This window comes from Pleurodeles waltl, chromosome 3_2 (assembly GCF_031143425.1).
Source record: "Pleurodeles waltl isolate 20211129_DDA chromosome 3_2, aPleWal1.hap1.20221129, whole genome shotgun sequence".
Lineage (NCBI taxonomy): Eukaryota > Metazoa > Chordata > Amphibia > Caudata > Salamandridae > Pleurodeles > Pleurodeles waltl.
In genome coordinates, this window is record NC_090441.1 from 12,548,709 (window position 1) to 12,570,802 (window position 22,094).

The 22,094-nt window shown below is 44.9% G+C and overlaps 1 protein-coding gene across 2 annotated transcripts in view; it reads left to right on the forward strand.

Moving 5' to 3' along the window:
• Positions 1-22,094, forward strand: part of TADA2A (transcriptional adaptor 2A) — a 241,860-nt gene that overhangs the window by 182,924 nt on the left and 36,842 nt on the right. For both annotated transcript variants that reach the window (XM_069226575.1, XM_069226576.1), the window contains one exon: positions 16,596-16,728. In XM_069226575.1, coding sequence (XP_069082676.1) covers positions 16,596-16,728 — 133 coding nt within the window. The remainder of the gene's footprint in view (positions 1-16,595; positions 16,729-22,094) is intronic.

Genomic DNA, 22,094 nt, shown 5'->3' on the forward strand with positions numbered 1-22,094 from the left:
CCATTTTATCTCTTGGCTCAAGTTACTATACTCCAGTCCCCTAGCCCCAGTAACTGTGACTGGGGGTGTATCACCGCAATTTCCACTACAGAAGGGTACTGAACAGTATTGCCTGCTTTCTCCCCTGATCTTTGACCTGATACTGGAGCCACTGGCAGCTTGGGTCCGGGAAGACCCCCTGTTCAGGGGACTGAGATCGACCGCAGATTGGGAAGATCGTATCTTCCTATATGCAGATGACATCCTGCTCTACGTGACGGATCCCCCAGCTACAATCGACAGAATATAGCAAATAATGGACATATATAAGAGGCACTCAGGCTACACAGACAACTGGAATTACTCCCTCATATATGTCCTGTAGGCTGTGAAGCTTGTTTAGTGGGGGAGGGGTTCTGCTGCCTGGGTATATTTATCACAAGAAACCCAGAAGTATTCTACACGCACAACCTCAAACCTCCCTTGCAGCATCTGCGGAGACATGTGGCACACTGGAAAACTTTGCCTCTTTCCCTGATAGGCAAAGCAGCCCTTCTTAAAATGATGGCCCTTCCCCAATTTCTGTATGCGCTCCAAAATACGCCTTATCCAGTGCCTCAGTCTTGCGGCCGCACCATTGATTGGGATGTGCGTACACTTCTGTGGGAAGGGGGACCCTCTCACACAGTGCTCCAGAAGTTAACGAGGGGCTGGTATGATGGAGGAATAGTCTTTTCTGACATACAAAGGTATTACTGGACATCCCAATTGATTGTGATCAACCATTGCATGCACCTTTCAGAAGACAAACCGGCCTAAAGAATGGATAGAAGGAACATGCAACGAGGGGCTACCTATGAGCACTTTATGGAGGGGAAGCGTCCATCAAGATATGACCCCCACAGCTGTCACTATATCCATATGGCATACTGCCTTGAAGGCTATGGGTGGGGAGGGGATGATGACATGTGGGACATGGCACACTTGGGCAACCTGACTCTCCAGAAGGGATTCAATAAATGGGACTTTATAGGTATATCCCAAGTGGAGGACCTGTGGAGAGATGGCGAGGTGATTCCTTTTCTCGATCTACAAACTGAATATCAACTAGATTCCACAAAGATGTACAGTTATACACAAATACGTCATGCCCTGTATAACGCGATTCCTAAGGGGGAAGATCTCCCAAAGTTCTCTCCTCTTGAGGATGGACTGCCATATGACTACCTACCCAAAAAAGCAATCTCCCTCACCTACCACAAACTGCTTCATAATTCACCTGACACTCTGGCCCGTTTAAAAGAAGCTTGAAGGAGGGACCTGGGGGATCTAGAAGAAGATGAGTGGCGGGAAGCCCTGGCCTTTCCTCAGAAGGGGGCCATAAGAGCCTGTTTCCGACTGATACAATTAAAAATCCTTCATAGAAGCTTTTATGCAGCTACCACACTACTGAAAATGGGTAGATTAGGCAAAACATCTTGTCCAAAATGATGTCGGCAGGTATGTTGGTGAAGAGATATCTGGTGTGACTGGAGGGGAAGATAGACATCAGTAAATACTTGCTGTCTCTTTGAAGTATAATGTTATGGTAGTGAGTATAAATGTGCTCGTATATACGATGTTTTTATTTGTTCGAAATGCTAATAAAAAGAATATGAAAAATAAAGTGTAGTCAGTGAGCCAAATTGACCATTATTTGACAGTAAACACCTATAATTATTATTGGAAAAAAATAGAAAAATTAGACCCTTAAATTATGCCCTGAAAAGTTGCTAGACAGTTCATTTTTAAGGGCAAGAAGTGAAAAAAGATCTGAAATAAACATGTATTGCTACATATTATAATCTGCATGAAGGTGGATAGAATAAGTATTCAGAGAAAATACCCATTACAAAGAACTAGGATTACAAGTAACTAACTTTTGCTCATCGTCCACACAGAAAATTTCAAGAACATTATACCAGGTAGAACAAGAATCGGGTGGAAAGGGAGGGAGGGAGGTAGGAAAAACGCAGGGGGAGGGTGGGCAGATATGTGCTGATCGAGGGATGGTTGAAAGGGTGGTCTATCTTTTTGAGTAGCCTGTATATCTTAAACATAGACTAGTTGTAATGTTATGACTCCATATCAAAATTGCTGGAAGGATTGGCATACTTTTCCCCAATACAAGGGTAGAGGGGTAACTTTAACAGCATAATAGATGTTCTGTTGGATCACTGTTACCCTCCTCTGCCACAATGTCCAGTTTATAAAACTGCTAGGGCCTCTGGTGACTTGCTTGAGAACTGGCATTAGTAGATGCTTGGCATAGTAAGAACCCACAGACTTCTCATTTTTCTCATTGATTTATAATTTACATGTGAGACTACACCACTTGGTTTGTTGTCCGATATACAGTAATCTGAATACCGGAGCAGAACTTTGTCTGACCATAATCCACACACAATTACAGTTTGATGGTGCAAATACTTGCTCTCATTCCAACTTTGTGAACACAGAGTGTGATGCTAGAGGACTTGGCCTTCTGGGCATCTCTGGGGGAGTTAATCTGCTATTTTTTTTATTTTTTTTGGAAAATGTTGGCATAGTATCCTACATGTCGCCTGAATGGGAAGCTTTTAAAGTTGTAATTCATGGTCACAACCTTCAAAACTCTACTGGGCTCAGAAAATAGATCACCGCTATCAACCTTAGAAAAGGATATGGCTATGGACGACACCAAGAAGAGGGGCAATCCAAGTTGCAAGGGAAGAGCTTTTCTCCATGGTAGACTGGCAGCATTGTTTAGATTAAGCAGTTTAAATATATAAGAGGCATTCTAAGGGAGATATGGTGGGTAGTACCCTAACATGACTGTTTAAACCGGAGATCCAGGGGCTCCCGGTGGCAGCAACACAGGATGTTTGTAAGGATGTCTGGCAATCCCAAGACCTTATTAATGCAGCCTTCTGTGAGTATTAAGCCGTTATAAGGCACAAGGGACATGCACCCATGAGGAGGTGGCAGTGTATTTAGAGGGAGTAGATCTACCACACATTGACCTGGGTACCTGCCAGTAAGGAAATGGACCAACTTGTTTTGGTCCAAAAAATCAGAGGGATTTTACATCACTTAGCCACTGGGAAATTCCCAGATATGGACGTGCTACTGCAGGAGTTCTACAGTACATATCTTGACAAACTAGCTACTACTTTGGGATGCGTCAACATCCCCGCCCCCTCCCACTATAAGTGAAGCACTGACAGTGGTGTCCTTGTTAAAGCTGGGAAGATTGATTCAGCATGACATCCTACCATCCACTTTCGATCGTGAACCTAGATTAAAAGATCCTGCCTGAAAACTGCATGTTGATTCTTATTTATCCAGTTGAAGAGGGGTTCTTGCCTAGTCTTGGCACATCACAAAATGTGAGGAAGCTTTTTTAAGTAATGCGAGGGCTGTAACTGAATGCCCCCGTTGAGCTATTGGCTTTAGGCAGAGAGAAAGCCTTGATTCCCCAGAGTTGGCAATATTCTGTTTAGGAAATTTGGCATGGGGAGAAATATAATACGCTGGATTGGCCAGCTATCCCAGTGATATAAGCCCTCCTTTGTATAGGAAGGGGTTATGACACAGGGATTTCCAGTGTGACCCCATGTTACTCACTGTGGCAATGAAACCATTTGCCACAAGGATGCAGCGAGAGGGGCTGGACTGAGAAACTCCTAAATGGGTCACTACTCAAATAGTTTTGTTGTATGTGGACAACCTTCTACAGTATATAAAAGATGTTTGGGCAGATCCGCATCTTATTGTGAATGGTGTACAAGGATTTGGAAATGTGAAACCAGGCCTGTCAAGCAGCGTCGTGAGACCTGAGAGGGAGAAGATTAAGATTACCTTCAGCTATCTAAGGATAAATATCTATTGCTCCAAACCATGACCAGCTAGTTGGAAACCTGGGGTTTATGATAGTTGTGCTGCACTTCCAGGTGACCTACTGGAGATCACTACTGTTGTCGGGTGAGTGTTGCCATCTAAAATTATGGTTCCCCCCCCGCTTCTATTTTTGGCTAACATCCCAGTCATTGTTCCAAGAAAAACTTTTTGGCAGCTGAATTCTTCACTTGGGATATTCGGAATACAGGAAGGCAAATTGTGATTTTGGAAAAACCTAAGCTGTCATAATAAGGGGAACACTGGAAGCTCCTGCTTTTGAATTTTACTATATTGCAGCCCAGACACAGTTGATGGTGTGCTGCCTTGATGGCCGCAATCCATTAGAAGTGCATGAGGATATTATGGCTAATGATGAAGTACAGTTACAGTTTGTTCTTACAGACCTTGAAAGTCCAGAGAGCTTTCCCAAGATTGCTAAGATTTGCACAGCACTGATTTAACAGAGCTTTGTGATGAAAATCTCTACCTGCAGATTTCTCGCCTGTGGAATTATCCCGGTGTCAGACTGGATCCAGAAACTGCAAGGCTCTCATGTTGCCTGTATGGGGTGCTGGCTTCATCTCTGTGCCAGAGATGGTGTCTTATAATGTACTCAAAGCCATAAAGTGCCCACACTGACACACCAACAGCAGTTGCCTTCTTTCTGCACCTTCGACACATATCTGGAGTTCGCTGTCTCTGAAACTCGTCAGTTTTATCCTCACAAAAAACCTCGTAGTGTAATGCTATGTCTCTGCCTAAGTGCACGGGCTTTAGGTCCTGTAGGAACTGCAAATGACCGATGTCCATCACTGATCCACATTCCATCTGTCTATGGTGCCTGGGTTGTGAGCATAACTCTCTGGTCTGTGACTCCAGTCGCTGCATGAGAATCTTCTGCTCTTTGTGTCCAGGGCCCTTCATAACCGAAATAGTTGTCATAGTTTAATATGCCAGTCAAGACTGGCACCTTCTCACTTCTTGGAAACCAAAAAGGAACACAAGAAACGCTCTGGAAGGGGTTCGTCTCCTAGGCGACCCTGGTCTCCCATAGGATCGTCATCCATAGAGTGGGAGTTGGTCAAAATAGGGCCTACTGACCCTATTCTAAGTGCCTCAGTGAATGAACCTCAGCCAGACCTTGTCTTGGAGACCGTTGCGCCAATCCGGGCGGATGTCTTACCTACTCTGCTGTATCCCTTCCAATCAGATCCTTCTGTGGTGTAGCTGCCACAGTTCCTGATGCTGGGCGGAGATCCAGTGGCGTTTTTTAACTCAGTGTTCAAGATCTTTGCCAGGGCTTCGAACTCCTCTGGAACCTTCCCAAATAAAACTCCCCTTTTTTATGGGCATTGCTTAGTATGACATGGGTCCACTAGTGCCAATGCCTTCTCCAGGCTTTACGCCAGCAACAATGCTCTGCCACACCATAAAGTCACCAGCGCCATGTCCGGCCCACTGGACGCACACTTAGAGCAGTTGGCACTGCCTCCACCTCCAGGACAGACCAGAATAGGATGCTCTGACACTGATTGATTAGAAGAACTATTGGCAACAAATCCATGATATTTTTGTCTCTGATCCGCTACTTATATGTCAAAATACCTGGGTTGTCATCCACCAGTGTCCTAGGTCCTTCACTTGAGATGGACATGGATCTTTCTGCTGGCCCCACAAATCCTGAGGTCATATCAATTCACTCATTAGTTAAAAGGCTGCTGAGGTTCTAGACTTGCAATTGCCTACAGTGGATATTAAAATGAATGTCCTCACTGAAGTTCTTCTCCCTGCCCAACCAACCACAACATTCATTGCTTTGCTAAGAGGCCATACTGGAAGCAATTGAAACAGCGTGAAGAAACCATCATCTGCTCCGGCAGTCAACTGTCTAGTGACCATACCCTACTATCCAGCTCCTAGGGATCCTTCCTTTCCTCCCACCCCTCACCAGAGAACCCAGTGATTCAAGCGTTATGTTCCTCGGGGCAGTCACAAGGCAAATTCCCACTATCCCATCAGACAGAGAGTCCAAGAGACAAGCAGCATGGGAGAAGAAGATTTTCGAGCAGGCAATACTGCCCTAAAGTATTTGAAGGCCAATTGCCTTCTAGCAATGCTCTGCCCAGCTCTGTGGGGTATAGCTGAAAAAAAAGTATGCTTTGTGTCCCAGAAAATATTGTGGGAAAACGTCCAGGTGGTTAATAATGATGGTCAGAACTTTTATAGACATATCATAAAGTTGGTCTTCGACACAGTGGATTCAGTGGCAAGGACCATGGGTAATCAATCTCTGTCAGACGCCATGCGTGGCTCAGAACCTCAAACTTCTCAGCAGACTTGCTAGCCAATTTAAGGGACCCGACTTTTGATGGAATAAGATTATTTGGCAAAACAGCAGATGCGTCCTTAGAGAGGTTTAAGATCAACAAGGCTACAGCTCGCTCCTTACGTTTCCAGCAAGTGCAGCTCAAACGGGGTTGCAGACAATTTCACTACTTTAAGGGATTCTTGTGGGGTTTCGGCTTTTGACAGAGAATTCTACCAGTTCCAGGCACGATAACAACAAAACCCACTGGCCCCTCAATACAGGGGCAGAGGTAAGGGCCCTGAACCTGTTTAGCAACCATCCTTCTCCTCCTCCTCTCCTACACTCCTAGGGAAGCAGTCTTAGTTCTCTGGGACTACCACACTAGAAGATTATAGAACAAGGTTACATCAGTCTCTTCCTTCAGGCTTCACCTCTGTTTCTCACAAACACCCTTCCTCTCCTTGTCTGTAAAACCTGGCCATTCTTTAGACTGAAATGGTAGTTCTTTTACAGAAAGGACCATTAGGAGCTAGTTCCAGGAAAAAAGCCAAGGTTGCTACTTCCTCTATTTGCTTGTGTTGAAGAAGGATGGAGGTCTGCGCCCAATCGTGGACCTCAGGAGGATGTTTTTCTTCCTCAAGAAGAAAGGTTAAAAACGCTGGCCCTTGCATAGGTGTTACTGCCGTTAGAAGCTAGAGGCTGGATGGAGTCACTGGACCTTCGGGATGGGTACTCCAACATCCCAATTCTGCGTCTCACTGGAAGTATTAGCGATTTGTAGCGATTCGCCAGCGAACTGAAATCAGTTTTTTTCTTTCCCTGCTAGTCAGAGTTGATCCGAACATCAGTTCTTTTATTTCCCCGCCAGTCAGAGCAGATCTGGAGAGAACTACCCCCAATCATTTTTTTGACTGACTTTTTTTTTTTTTTTTTTTTTACTTTTGTCTAGGCTATTTTTGAGAATTTCTACTCCTGGTATGTTAAGGATGTCTTCTAAAAAAAAAAATACACAGGTTTTCAAACCCTGTGATTCTTGCCACAGGCAGATGTCTGTTACAGACCCACTTGGTTTGTTTTTGGTGCTTGGAGTGAGACCACGACTCTAAAGCCTGCAAGAACTGCCACACCATGAATCCGAAGGTGCTAGGTGCTGTGGAAATATTACGCGAAGTGTATCGCTGTCTGACGACCCTGCAGTGCTCTCGGTCCTGGTCACACAGAAGGTCCTGCAACCGCTGGCAAAGCTGTTCCCCATGATCATAGTCCTAGTCCCAGTTAAAGCTTTTGGCTAAGTCCCACGAAAACACCACTAGATGCCTCACTCCTCTGCCCAGCCTGTGCCTGGTCCACTCCCCACCTCCTAGAGTTTCCCAGAGCTGGAGCAACCCCCACCCAACTCAGAGTTGTATGAGGTTACTCTGAAGCTCCTTCGGGCGCATAGGTTCGGGAGGGGCCCCTACTGCATTTTTGTTGGTGGGTCCGTCTTTGGTACCAGCCAGGTGCCATGGATCCAGTGCTGGATCCGTAGCTACTCTGCCTGCGAGGCCGTGGCCTTCCATGGAGTCCACTCTGTTGCCGTCATTCACAGTGCTGCCCATTCCCTGTGGTTACACCAACCACCCCCTTGTCATTCCCGACTTAGATATGGAGCCAGTTCGGCGTCGCCCTATGCCAGCCCTGGAAGCAGTAGCTACCATGCCTTCCGAGTCAGACCTAGTGCCTTTGGAGAGGTGGCAATTGCAAGGGGTCTCAGGACCCTCATGCTTTCCACCACCCCCTTGATGAGCCAGAGGACACCGGTATGAGGAGCTGGCGGATCCTAGTGGATTACATACCTCAATGGCTTGTTTTCTCCTTCCGTGGCTATGGAGAATGGCGCCTCTTTTGCAGTGGTGGTGCGGAGTGCAGCTAAGGTGTTGAACCTTATGCTGCCCTCTGTGGCAGTCAAGACAAACACCTTGATGGAGCTGCTTCAGCCAGGAGTTGCCCCCATGAAACCTCTCCCCCCATCAATGAAGCCCTCACAGATGTCCTGCTTGGGCTTGGGACCTGGTCCAAACCCCCCACAGGACGATTGCGCACTGCCATTGCCCCCGCTCTGGGCACACCAGTTTCGTCACCCAGTACCCCACCCGGAGTGCTTGGTGGTCCAATTATCCATCTCCCGAGTTAACCCTGGCGCGTTCACTACCACTCCACTGGATAGCAAATCCAAAAAGCTGGACACATTTGGTAGGAGGAAGTTCTATTCTGCCAGTCTAATACTGCAGTCATTGAACACTGCATGCCTATTAGGTGTGTGTGTGTGTGTGTGTGTATGTATATATATATATATATATATATATATATATATATATATATATATATATATAATTGCAAAGTTTTTAAGCATAGGATCAGCACAGTGCCAACCACGCCGAGCTAGATAGGGACAAAGTCTTTTGCCATTTGTACAGCAAAATCTGTAAAATGACAAAAGCCGTTCAACACTCCAAGGACAGTATTAGAGCTTTGGACTGGTAAAATACCACCCAACCCTTGCTAGATGAACTGACTTTTGAGATGAGCAACTCTAGAGTGGCGTTGGTGTTGTGGGGTGCTCCTTACTGGAGCTGCTCTCCACCTAATCTTGGCAACTACCCAGAGTTCTCTACTTTTTTGCATAACTTATGTGTCACTCTAACCCTCAAAAGATATAAACCCCCACCCCTACCCAGCCGTGCTTACCCATGCCATTACGGGCAAAATGCAGCAAGGCTCAGCATCAAATATGGGCTGGACATGACCAACTCTCTAGGCAGGGAGATTGCATTCTCAGTGGCACTCAGTCACTACGCCTGGTTGAGAAGTACTTTTTTTTTGTCAGAAGGTAGCAAGTCTTTCCTCATGAACATGCCCTTTGATGGCTCTCGCCTCTATGGCAAAAAGGCAAATTCAGCGCTCTAGCACTTTAAAGACAGCAGGGCTATGGCCAGATCTTTAGGCCTACCCATGGCTCCCTGCCAAACCTAGTCTACCTTTTACCCCTTCCGTGGCTATGGTAGGGGCTACCAACTGCATCCCTTCCTGCCGATCCACCAATGCCAATAGGACTCCAAGCCTTTTTGGGACCGCAGATGCGTTTCCCACAAACCATGTGGGACAACTAGCCAGAGGTAGGACCACTCCGCTTTAGTTTTCCCCTCATAATATCATGGGCACCAAGTGGGAGGCAGGATTCTCCATCACCTGCCCCATTCGCAAACCATAACATCAGACTAATGGGTTCTTCAAAGTGTCCAGAGGGGCTACTTCATTGCCTTTCTAGAAACAACCCTTCCCCCCCCATACCACCTTCTCACAACCAGCTAATGGAGGACCATCTCAACTTATTCTGTCAGGAAGTACTGTCTCTTTAGCTAAAGGAGTCATTGAGAAGGTGCCGGCATCAGAGGTATGTTGTGGTTGATAGTCTTGCTCTTTCTAGTGCCTAAAAAGGATGGCGTCCTCAGTCCTGTTCTGGAACTGTGCTTTCTCAACTTGTTCCTCAAGAAGGAGGAGTTCAAGATGTTCATATCAGCTCAAGTCCTGTCTGCCCTCAGCCTGATAGATTGGATTGTAGTGCTGAACTTGCAGGAAGCTGATTTTCACATCCGTTTCTTGCCTGCCTACAGGCATTACCTACGGTGGTGGGTGGGCCACAAACACATAGTTCGCCGTGCCCCCCTTTGACCTTACCAACTCCCCCCAGGTGTTCACCAAGGTGATGGCGGTGGGGTTTCCTAGGCCGCTCTTGGTTAGAGGTCTTTCAGCCGAGACACTTCTGCCCTGAGTTCTTAAGAAGATCAGGAACGTCCAGACCCAAGTCATTCTTATGGCTCTGGATTGGGCATGGAGAGTTTGGCATCCTGAATTTCTGAACATGGTTATCTGTCCTCCGATCAAGCTGCCCCTTTGGGAGGTTCTTTTGTTGCAGCAGTAGGACAGTCCTGCACCTGAACTTGCACATCCTTCCCCTTCATGTGTGGAGATTGAGCGGCAGCAGTTTGACAGCCTTTGATCTTCTACCTGAAATCTAGGGTGTTATTTTGGTAGCAAGGCGTCCCCCCACCAAGACGGTATACGCCTGCCACTAGGACAAATTTGTGACATGGTGTGCATCCTAGAACATTGATCCTCTTTCTGAACCCTTATCCCAAGTTTTATTGTTGGTTCTTTCATTAGCATTCATTGTGACTGCGCATCTGGCATGCAAAGTTTGCAAAAAGAAACTGATGTCCAGGTGCTAGGGTGGCACCTATATTGGCACCTCATACGTCGCTTCCGGCACGGTTGATGCAGACTCTGAGCCAAACAATGCTACCCTTTGGCGTGCAGGGGTACTGTTCAAGACTTCCTGGATCCAGTCTTACACTGTGGGATAATTCTAAAGGAAGGGATCTGCGGCTAAGTAGAGTCTCTACCAGATAAGGAGAAGTGTGGCACAATGGTTAGAGCAGCAGACCCTGATGCAGAGATCTGGTCCGGGACCAGGGTTCAATTCCCACCTCAGCGGTTCATGGGCTCAATTCCCTTGGAGCAGATAATTCTCGCCTCAGTGCCTAATCTAATTAATGGGTCCCACTCTGTAACTCTGGGCAATAGCTTGCTTAATCTCCACAACGGCCCTCACAGCGCTTGGATGCTTGGCTTCACCCTGGGGCTGTCCAGGAGTGGGCGCCTCACAGGGAAAAAGCCAGGAGGTGTTCCACAGCGGTATGCGTACAGCGCCTTGAGACCCTAACGGGTGAGTAGTGCGCTATACAAGTGCAAAGTTTATAAGGCATTGTCGAAGGTAAGAAACTTGTGCATTTATCAGCGTTGTTTGCGTTCCTCTGTCGGCAGTCCTGCCTACCTTTTGAATCTCCAATCTTAATGCATTTTTTAAAGAGGTTGATGAATCTATATCCTGAAAACCCTTTCTTGTTCTCCAGTGGAACTTTAATTTAGCGTTGACTTTTCTTACTGTGACTCCCTTTGAGCCCTGCACAGTTGTCCTTTGCGAATATTGACGTTGAAAACTGTTTTCCTAATAGCCATTACTTTGCCTAGAAGGGTAAGCAAGCTGCAAGTTAGTGATGCAAACCAGGGCTGCTTTCTTGCCAGAGGCGGTGTCCAAGTCTTCCCATACCTCGATGGCTGGCTCATAAAGTGTGCAAGCAGAGTTTGGCTCACATTGAGATTGCCTTAGTTCTCCTCACCATCAACATGGGCATCCCACCTCCAAGCCCCAAAAATGCAGCCCTTCCTCGGGCAAATACTGAACTCAGTTACCAGGAAAGCTTATCCCCGTCCCATATAAGTCCAAGCCTTTCCGCTCTTGCTACCTTTTTCAGCCAAATATCAGCTAAAAGGGAGAGCAGGGATACTTCGCCTCGGTATGATGACTTCCTGCATCATCGTCATTCCCCTTGCCTGCTTACACATGCATACTCCGAGAGTGCCTGGTAGCATAGTGGTCCCAAGTGGAGAATGAAAGAGAAGATTAGAGTTGATTTGGCTCAGTACCCATCGCTGTCTGCTGTTGTGGTACAGCAACAATCTGTTGAAGGAAAGGCCTTTTCTAGACCAAGTCCGCCTGATGATCATCACCACAGATGCTTTTTACACAGGCTGGGTGTGCGAGGGGGAGATGGTGGAGGATGCATCTACAGGATATGACTGTTCAGGGTCTGTGGACAGCTCTTCAGCAGACCTTCCATATAAACTATCTGGAGCAATTGGCAGCTCAATTTGCTCTGAAGGCTGCCCTCTGCTCGTACATCATAAGACAGACCTGATCAAAACAGACAACGGGACTACCATGTATTACTTTAAAAAACAGGAGGGGGAGCATGCACTCTTCCACCTCTCTGCGTTAGCACAAGTCATTTTGCATTGGCTGATCCACATAGAGTACATCATCTAGCAGATTACCTTCTGGGAATAGGCAACGACTTTGCAGATCTTCTAAGCAAGTACAGCAACGATTCCACAAGTAGGAACACCACCCAAAGTCCTGCTCCCCTATTTCCAATGAGGGTTTCCATACATAGATCTGTTTGCAATTGCTGAAAATGCCAAATCCCCAAATTTCGCCTCCAGGTTTCCACAGTCCATGGGCAATACACTATGGATGAACTGGCCATGGATATTTGCCCATGCTTTTTCACCTCTTCTACTCATTCCAAATGTGATTTGAAAGCTTCTGAAGACCTCCCTTAACCTCTTCCTAGTGGCTCCCACGTGGGCCAAGCAGCTGTGATTCACAACCCACCTCGAATTGTCTGTAGTCTCTCATGAAAAGCTCCCCAACAGGCTGGACCTTCTCACTCAACACCAGGGCACACTGGTATCTCCATCCCAGGTAACTCAATCTGGCGTCTGAGGTCCTAGAATTTGGCTACCTCAATTTGCCTTCTCCATTCTCAAAGAGGCTTGTCGTCCCACTACTCGAACCTGCTATGCGGCAAAGAGGGAGAGGTTTGCCCACTACTGCCTACCCAAACACACTCAGCCACTAAAGCCATCCGTGCAGGCCATTAACTGTTACCTGTTTCACTTGCAACTCGCGGGCCTGGCTTACACATCCATTTATTTACATTTGGCTGCAGTGGCAACATACTTACAAGTAAGGGAACACTCTTCGTTGTTCGTAGTCCCTGTCATTAAAGCATTTATGGAAGGACTTAAGAGGATTACCCATCCCAGGATACCCTCGGTCCCGTCCTGGAACCTCACTGTAATCTTCATTAGGCTCATGGGACCTCCCTTTTTATCCCCTTCATTCTTTCCCTGTCCAAATTGTTTCTTGCAAAGTAGTCTCTAGTTCTAATTACATCCCTCAGGCATGTGGGTGAGATCACAGCTTTCACGCTGGAAGAGCCTTTGTTAAAGGTTCACACTGATAGAACTAACCCAAAGTTTGTACCCAAGGTGATCTCTCCTTTCCACCGCAACAAGAAAGTTGAACTTGCGGTGTTCTTTCCACACACAGACTCAATAGCAGGGAGAGCACCTTCACACACTAGTCAAGGGGGCCCTCGTTGATAAAAACAAAATCATTTTTGTAAAACGCAACGGTTATTGTTGCCTATTCTAAACCACACAAAGGCATTGCCAGTTCAAAAGCAGGGATAGCTCGTTGGCTAGTGAAATACATTCAAACCTGCCCCGCCAAGGCCAAAAGGCAGTTCTCTGCTCCACCATGGCTGCATGCTACACATAAAAAAGCAGCCTCCATGACCTTCCTTGGTAACATCCTAATAGCTGATATTTGTAAGGCAGCTGGTCCACACCACACACGTGCACCAAACACCAGTGTGTGGATTGCCTAGCTCGAAACAAGACTCAAGAGGTCCAGGCTGTCCTACATACACGTTTTTAGTCCTCTGCAACATCCTCTGGATAGCCACTACTTTGTTTTTGGGGGATGAGGGGGGAGATCTCTACATTCTATGCAGAGCATGTGTACCTACAGCTACACATGTCACAAATAGAAAATGTTAATTACCTTGTAAGCATCTGTTTGTTCCATGTAGTGTTGTAGATCCTCCAAGAGCCCAACCTCCTCCCCAGAAGCCTATGGTTGATGCAGGTATCTTTTTTCTTTTACTTTCTTCATACCTTTTCTTCTTGCATGGCCACCATTGTGCATTTTCATGCTCCATCTCTATCCTCACCTGAGGGAAACAATCCCACTATGGAGTTGATGCCCATGCGAATTGCCATGAGTAGCCACTATACCTTGTGATTCGAAAGACACTTTGAAAGTTGTACACCATCCAAGCCCAACACTAGATGGCAGGAATATGCAGAGCATATGAATCAACAACACTGTGCCACAAGCCAGTGCTTACAGTGTAAGTATGTTTTTCCTTCTGGTGGGTAATTTATCTGCAGATTCCTCACCAACCCGCCTGTGTCCCTATTTGATGGATTGTTATGGGTAAAGCTAATAAGATAGCAAATGTGAATATTAAGCACCGCACTTCTTTATCAATGTTGTTCGGTCTGTTCGCCTCGAAGGCTTGGAAAAATTGATGGAAACTGACATAAACTGACATTGCTGTTCTGGAGTGGGCGTTTTGTGGCTTTGGTGGTGTCATGATGCCACTTCTGCATTGAGATGAAGCCAGCACCCACTACCAGCAAAGTGAGTGCTTTGAAATTTCCCAATCTAGTCTGACCTGGGATAATCTTACAGGTGGGAAATCTGCAGGTAGAGAGAGTATACACTAGAAAGACCATTACTGCAGGTAAGTAATTTTTTCCTACTCAAGACTTGTACCGTTGAGCCATATGCCACGAAGGTTCCTTTGCGTGGCCTTCAGAGGACAGCATTGCTGAGAGGAGGCTGGAGTAGTCATGGTAGGGGACCTGTTAAGACCAATGGAAGAGGTTGGACTGCCACAGCTCAGTTTTTTCAGCACAGAACATTAGTGGCAGGGATACACAAGACCTGAAAAATCACTAATTTAGAACCTCATGTGCAAAATTGTATAAAGATCCTATACTCGATTGGTGGTAGTAGGGTGGTGATTGATTGGTTAGATAGTGTCCTACTAAAGATAGCAGGAACACAGATGAGACGATTGATGGGTAAACAGGAGATAGACCTTGAAAGGGCTTTACGTAAAAAGGAATGGGCAAGAAGATGGAATACCCCCTTAAAGTAACCAGAACTGCCTGACTGAAGCTAATTAAATTTAACCACTTGCACTGGGTCTCCATTACTCCTCCGGCAGTAAGAAAGGTGAACCTGGCCCTAGGTATGGCCTGTCCAAGGTGCAGCTTAGAACAAGCAAGTTTTACGGACATAGTATGGCACAGTCCCAAGATTAAACAGTTTAGGCAGCTGGGAGGTGGCCTGTTGAAAACTGTACTGTGCGAAATCACTAAACACACATTGGAGGGCTGCAATCTAGGGCAGGCTCTCCCGCCCCTTAAAAAAAAAATCAAAGGGAACTAACAAAATTTGCAGATCTCTGACTGCCACGAGGACACTTGCCATGAACTGGAAATCAGGGGTCAGACCCCACAGCGGCAAAATGGGTGGGCACGGTCACCGGATGGGCACATTGTTAAAGTCATGTGCCACATACAGTCCCACAACCTCATACCCTATACCACACACATTGGATGAATTGATAGCCTTCATACAAGCCTCCAAAAAGAATGATAGACCTTCTCATTAGTTGCTCATCAGTTGAAAGTAAAAACTGACTGGGTCTGCAGTCCTAAAAAAAACTGGTCCCCAATTGCATGCACATGCGACGCTGTTGCAGAATCAGCATTTTTTTTTCCTGAGGAACCTTGATAATGTATTGAGGTATTCCTCTCTGCGCTACAAGCACATGCATCTCTGATACCAGTGTTGATATCCAATATGAAAATGTCAAAAGAAATGTTTTAAAAAAAAAAAAGTGGGTCAATGAAAAGGTGTGATCGCAGAAATAACCGTCAGTGGTTGAAACCAGGGTTGAACCTTTTCGCTGTAAGCTAGCATTTCTCTGAGTCCAGTTTCATGAATCCATCTCAAATTGTAATGGCTTGTTCATCCATTTTCTTTCAATGTGGAGTTCCACCTTTCTCCCATTTTTAAGGCCATCATCATGTAAAAGCAGTCCAAAATGAGGATTACCCTCATGATCGTGCATTTTCCCTCCAGTGATGGTGTTTCTATGTACTTCTGTTAGTGAGACAGCATAGGCAGGTTAATGAGTATTAAAGAAAATCACATGGTGGCGAATAAAAGCTAGTTATCCATCAGGGGTATCTTCATTCAATCAATCAATCAATCAATCAATCAAAGAGATTTATAGAGCGCGCTACTCACCCGTGAGGGTCTCAAGGTGCGGGGGGAGGGGGGTGATAAAGGGGTGGGGGGGGGATGGGAGATCACTGTTCGAATAGCCAGGTCTTAAGGCTCTTCCTGAAGAGTAGGAGGTCCTGGGTCTTGCAGAGGTGGGTGGGGAGGGAGTTCCAGGCCCTGGGGGCTAGGTAGGAGAAGGATCTGCCTCCGGTGGTGGTGTGTTTGATGCGAGAGAGGTCGCCAGAGCGGAGGTGGCGTGTGGGAGTGTGGAAGGTCACTCTTTCGTTAAGGTAGGCAGGGCCGGTATTGTGGAGCGATTTGTGTGCGAGGATGAGGTGATCCTTTTGTTCATTGAACACATGACCAACCTGTATCCTCCCTGCTAAACAATGGCCGCCAACTGACTGTGCCCGTTTTTGCTAATTGTGGTGATCCATGTCTTGCTTATTTCCTACTTCATTTGTACCTTCAAAGGTTAGTTAAAATTATGGATTTTCAGCTTGAGCAGTTCAATTTCAATATTTGATTCTAATTTAATTCACTATTTTAAAGAGATGCTTCTGCTTTACACTTCTGTAGGTGCAAGGACGTACGAGCGCCTGAAGAAGTCTCGGGAGGAGGCCCGCTTGAAGCGCACCATGCTCTCGGAGGTGCTGCAGTACATCCAGGACAGCACAGCATGCCAGCAGTGGCTCACCCATCAGGCTGCTATGTATGTTCGACGGACCGTTCTTACACGTTCTCACTTTCACCGCACTGATACCTGAGAGGTCTTTCTGCCCTAAATACTGAATGCTCACATCTCCTGAACATCTAGGAGCACACCTGGAAACTCCCGGAGTTGAACTTGTAGCAGCCTTTGTCCAAATATGAGTAGTGCTCTGCTGTGTCTAAAAGACCAGCCAAGTTTTTTTTTCTTGGTTTCACCATAAAAATGTAAATGTTATATTTTATGTTGTAGTCATCTTTTTGTGACATATTTTGTTTATTCCACCTTCCATCACATTTATTTGGTTGGTCTCATTGAGATGTTCTACTGGATTAAGGTGAATTGGTGTCCAACTGGCAGCTGTCTGTACTCGACTGGAAATACCAATTCTGCTTTGCCAGAGAGGAGATCTGGCACCAAATGGCCAGAGTTCTAATCACACCCTCCCCACTTGACCGCATTTTGTCACTCCAGGCAGATCACTTCTGCTCCATGTGCCTGTGTTCCCTGTTCTGCCAAAATGGGGGTATTTGGAAACCAGCGAACACACTGTATTTTGCTATTTAAAAACATGAAACGTATATTTTGATCTAAAGGAAAGTGATCTAAAATGCTTAAGCACAAGCAGTATTTTGCTATTTAAAAACTTGACGCTTGTACTTTGAGCTAAAGCAAAATGAACACAATTGCTTATAAGCAGAACAAACATACACAAACCATACTAAATGCCTAAAACTGAAGAAAATGTGGAGAAATATTTCAATTAAACACGAAAGGCAGGGAGTGGAACAAGCTAAGCTTCAAAAATGTAAACTTTTCTCAGGAACTCCTTTCCGAGCCTTGCCACCAGTGGGAAATTTTCAATCAGGCTTATGTGACCTGGAGCCGGAAACTACTTTCTGAGAGGTAACAGTAGGGCGGGAAAAGCCTAGCCAGTTTGTGTTTTGTTTCTAACTACTTGGCAAACTCACCAACCGTTTCTCAACTTTTATCTTGAGATGTGACCCTACATTGTGAGTTAAGTGGTCCACGATAGAATAGATGAGTTAATGCATGGAAGAGAGTGGATGCCAATGCTTTCCTAAAAACATGTCGCTGCCATTGATCCGTCCAGTGAATGATGTCACGTACATCTCAAAACCCAGCAGGCTGAAAAAAAGGCACAGGTTAGAGTGCCTATGGATAGTGACTGGGGGAGATGTACGGATGGACAAAGGGAACTGCTTTTTATCCTCCATACTGGATGTCCCCTTTAGTACATCATGTTGTATCGGGGATTACAGCCTTTCAGCAACAAAATAAGAAACATTGAGAGCTACTCAGAGCTCTCTAGAAATGAACAAATAGGAGTTGAGAGATTTACAGGCACGGATGCCTAACTCCTCGTGGTTATTGCTTTGCCGCAGACTGCTACTCTAATTTTTTATATTTTTGTGTGTGTGTGTATAAAAAATTAGAGTAGCAGTCTGCGGCAAAGCAATAACCACGAGGAGTTAAGAGAGACACACACACACACACACACACACACACACACACACACTCTCTCTCTCTCTCTCTCTCTCTCTCTCTCTCTCTCTCTCTCTCTCTCTCTCTCTCTCTCTCTCTTTTCTCCTCCTCCTTCATGGCTCACCCTGTTGTGGGGCTTTAATATACTGATATATGTATATGTATCTCCATCCCTGGATTTATTTTTTATTTTATATTTTTTTGGACTACAGCTGTTCTTCTACAATTCTTATGGCTGCCGTCCCCTTGCTGGTTATTGGAGTAGCTAACCACCTATAAATGTATTCATTTTATTACCAGTGCAACTCGCTTGATGGCACTTATGCGGAATTATTTCTACTTATTTCACTATTTATTGTCTTATAACATTTATCAAAAATAAAGCTTTGATACAACCTTAAATCAAGGACCTGATTCATGGCAACACACGTGACTGAATAAAACCTAATTTGTGAATCGGTGTCATTGACTGGTATAACCCCGTGTGCCAGTTAGGCCTTTAAAAGTGCTGTCACTTAGCAATTAGAAGGAGAATTGAACTATTGAAAGGAGATGAAAATAACCAGAAGGGGAGAAAAAAGACATTGAATTAAGTGGACTCCTATGAGAAATATTTTCCATTATAACCGACGCAGCTTGTAACTTATTGCACAGTATTATTTAGATAAACTTCTTTTCAATTTATAGATGTGTGTCTATTTAATGCACGTTTAGCACACAGCTTGCACTCTAAAACCGCATACTTTTCTGTGAAACGATAGAAGTTGTGCAGTCATTTGATGCATGTTTACTAGCTCTTGTTATTGCTTAAATATTTTGTGCATAAAAAGATTGTTTGCCAAATAGTGTATGGTGCAATATTGCTTGAAATAGTTTTATGGCATGTTACTCATTCAATCCATTGTTGATTCAGATCATTTTAAGACGTGCAAACGTAAAACCAGTGAAGAAAGTGGAATAATTTTATAACCCAAATTGACGCCTCTCCACCACCTAAATGCAAGGTTTAATATTTATTGTTGGCTTTTCATTGAATTAGAATATCTCTGTAAATGTGTTGTATACTGAAACCTGTTTACGAATAGGCGCAATTTCAGTTTTCGAAAATCTACATGTACATGCCAACATTTTCTAATTCAAAGCCAATTAGAATCAAATTCAGGTGCCGAGAAGACACTTGCTGAACAGCTGTTTTAATTTTAAACGATTTCAAACCCGATCCTTATCCTACCATCTCCTCCACCTCAAACACCGGGTAATCCTCCACCAGCAGTCCCCACCCACCCAACCCACCACCACCACCACCACCAACTGACAGTAAACACAAGGAATGGAACCAGTAAGTATTGTCTTTCTCATACATTAATTTTGACACTGTCCCTGTAAGGAATTCAGAGGTTCCAAGGCCCTGGACTGCAAAAGAGAGTCAGCTCAACAGTTCGCTTATCCACTCAACAGGTATCCCTGAACGCTGAGCTGTCTCTTTTGATATTTTCTCACTAAAGAAATAATTTCTTGTCATTTGTTGTCTTCTCTCCATGTTTCAGGGAGTCACAATTTCACACTTCAGTTGTAACCTTTTCAGAAGGTAGGGGTTTTCGTTTCATTTTTTTTTTTTTTACCAAACGGAACTAACTTTTCAAATGCTTTACTAGCCACTGTACCGACTCTTTTCGTTAGGTGGCTATACTGAGGTTGAAAGACACCCTGAATGACAGTCAAATCATTTATTTACTCTGCCTTCAGATTCTCTCACCATCGTGGATATGTAGCATGTGTTACAAGGAGGTTCAAGGACAACACAGAGGTGGTTCGCAAAGGGTAAAATCAGCCTTTCTACGGGGAAGGACTCTGGCTTTTGTTTGGATATACTTCAACAAAAGGGATGGGGAATATACGGCTGTTATGTCCGGCCTTCTTTAGGCTTACTGTTACACTGCAGAGGGTCCCTTAGCAATGACCTCACTGCATCATTCACACTCTTGATTGACATTGAGACATAACAATGTCAAGGCATTGGACTATGGGCCTTGCTAGTAACCTCTTAGATGTCAAGTCCCATCACAATGCTGATATCTTACACCAGTTAGGGATCTACACTGTTGATGCGGAGTCAACTCTTGACGTTCAGTTGTAACTGCGTCTCCACCTTTTGTATGAAGGAAACCACCTGCTGATGATAATCTGCCTTTGACACCTCATGAGGGTGACCATTTTTTGCTCTATAGCAGCCACAATCACAGTCTATATAGCCTCTGGCACCACAACTACCACCTGATGTGTTACTTCCTCTACAAGAAGTACTAGGGCAGAACAGCCACACCAAGTAAGATCATGAAAGCGCAGATTTTGCTGGAGACGCAGGTGCTCATATAGGTGCAGATATAACACCATGCATGAGTTAAGAAGGCGTAGGCATGATACACTGGATACTGGTATCAGAAACTCTTGGAGGGGGGTGCATATCCCTCATGCAAAGCTGTTAGCGTCTCTAGTTCCTGGTCTTCTAGAACCAACAAAGTAGATTTTCCGGGCATTGCCCTCAGTGAGCACTACAAAGAAGTAGGAGGGCACAAAAGTTGAAATCATCAAATATAGACATGTAGCTGAGGGAGAATACCCCAGCAAATCCTGTAATAATTTTGTTTATTCACATAGGTTTAATTCCTCCCGTTCACCATTGTTAATCCATTTTGTAAATAGTAATGCGCTGTTAACATCATAACCTGGCAGTGCAATTATAGCCTAAATGTGCATGCCAGCATTGAGAAAGGTAATATTGGGACAGGAAAATATATTTCAAATGTGCAACAAAGTTGATGAGGATCATTCAGTGAAATAAATGGGAAAAGAAGGTCTATGACTGTGTCTCAAGGAGATGTAAAGTGCCTTCGCATAAGTAGAGGGGAAAAATGAAAAAGCACGAAAACTGTCAAGATAAAATTATACTTCACAGCCTGTTTGAGCTCCATTCCCCACAAGCCACACAGCAAAATGACCTTCACAGCAAAAGATAAAGTACAACAGGAGTTAAGGAAGAAGTCATGGAATTCAATCGAAACAAGAGTGAACAGTGTCACAATTGGTGATAAATTGAATACCTCGGTGTTGATCTTTAACACATCCACACTCATGGGCTAGTTTCCCCTATGCACCAAACCCAAGACATTGGGTGCAAACCTTAATGCAGAAAAGGGCGGCTGGGAAAATAAACATTTAAAAAACACGGCAACAAAGAATGGAATTGCTTCTTTTATTTTTTGGTAAAAAAAGAAAGACCCCCAAATAGCAATTTCATCCGGATACTCATTCTAAAGTATGTAAACCAATGGATCAAATACCAAAAGTTCGTAACACCTCCAATGCTTTAGATTAAACCTCAACTGCTTCAAGAGAGATTGGGTATGTTCCGTATGTTTACAGAAGGCATATTTTCACTTCTGTTGTGCAACACAGAAGAGCAAGATAGAATTTTACTTGTTTCATTAACATTATTAGTACAGAGCTCTTCCCTTTGGATTAAAATCATCTGAAGTTGTGCATTTGAAGGGTGTGGCAGTGGTGTCAGCTTTTTTGCGAAATCCAGTGATATTAATCTACCCATACTCTGACAGTAGTTCAGAGTCCACTTATATCCGAATATACAGCAAGATTTGTAAAGAAAATTCTTCATGAATCTCCACTACAGCGTATTCAATACTTAGTAGCAGTCTTGGACTTAAAGTCACAAACTGTATCATTCAGAATGTCATCAACTTTGGATGCCCTCTCATCTGGCCAGATGGCATTGCACACTGTCATAGTTACGAAGGCCCTATTTAGCATCATTGCTCTAGAGGGTTTGTGATGCCAGATAATAGGAC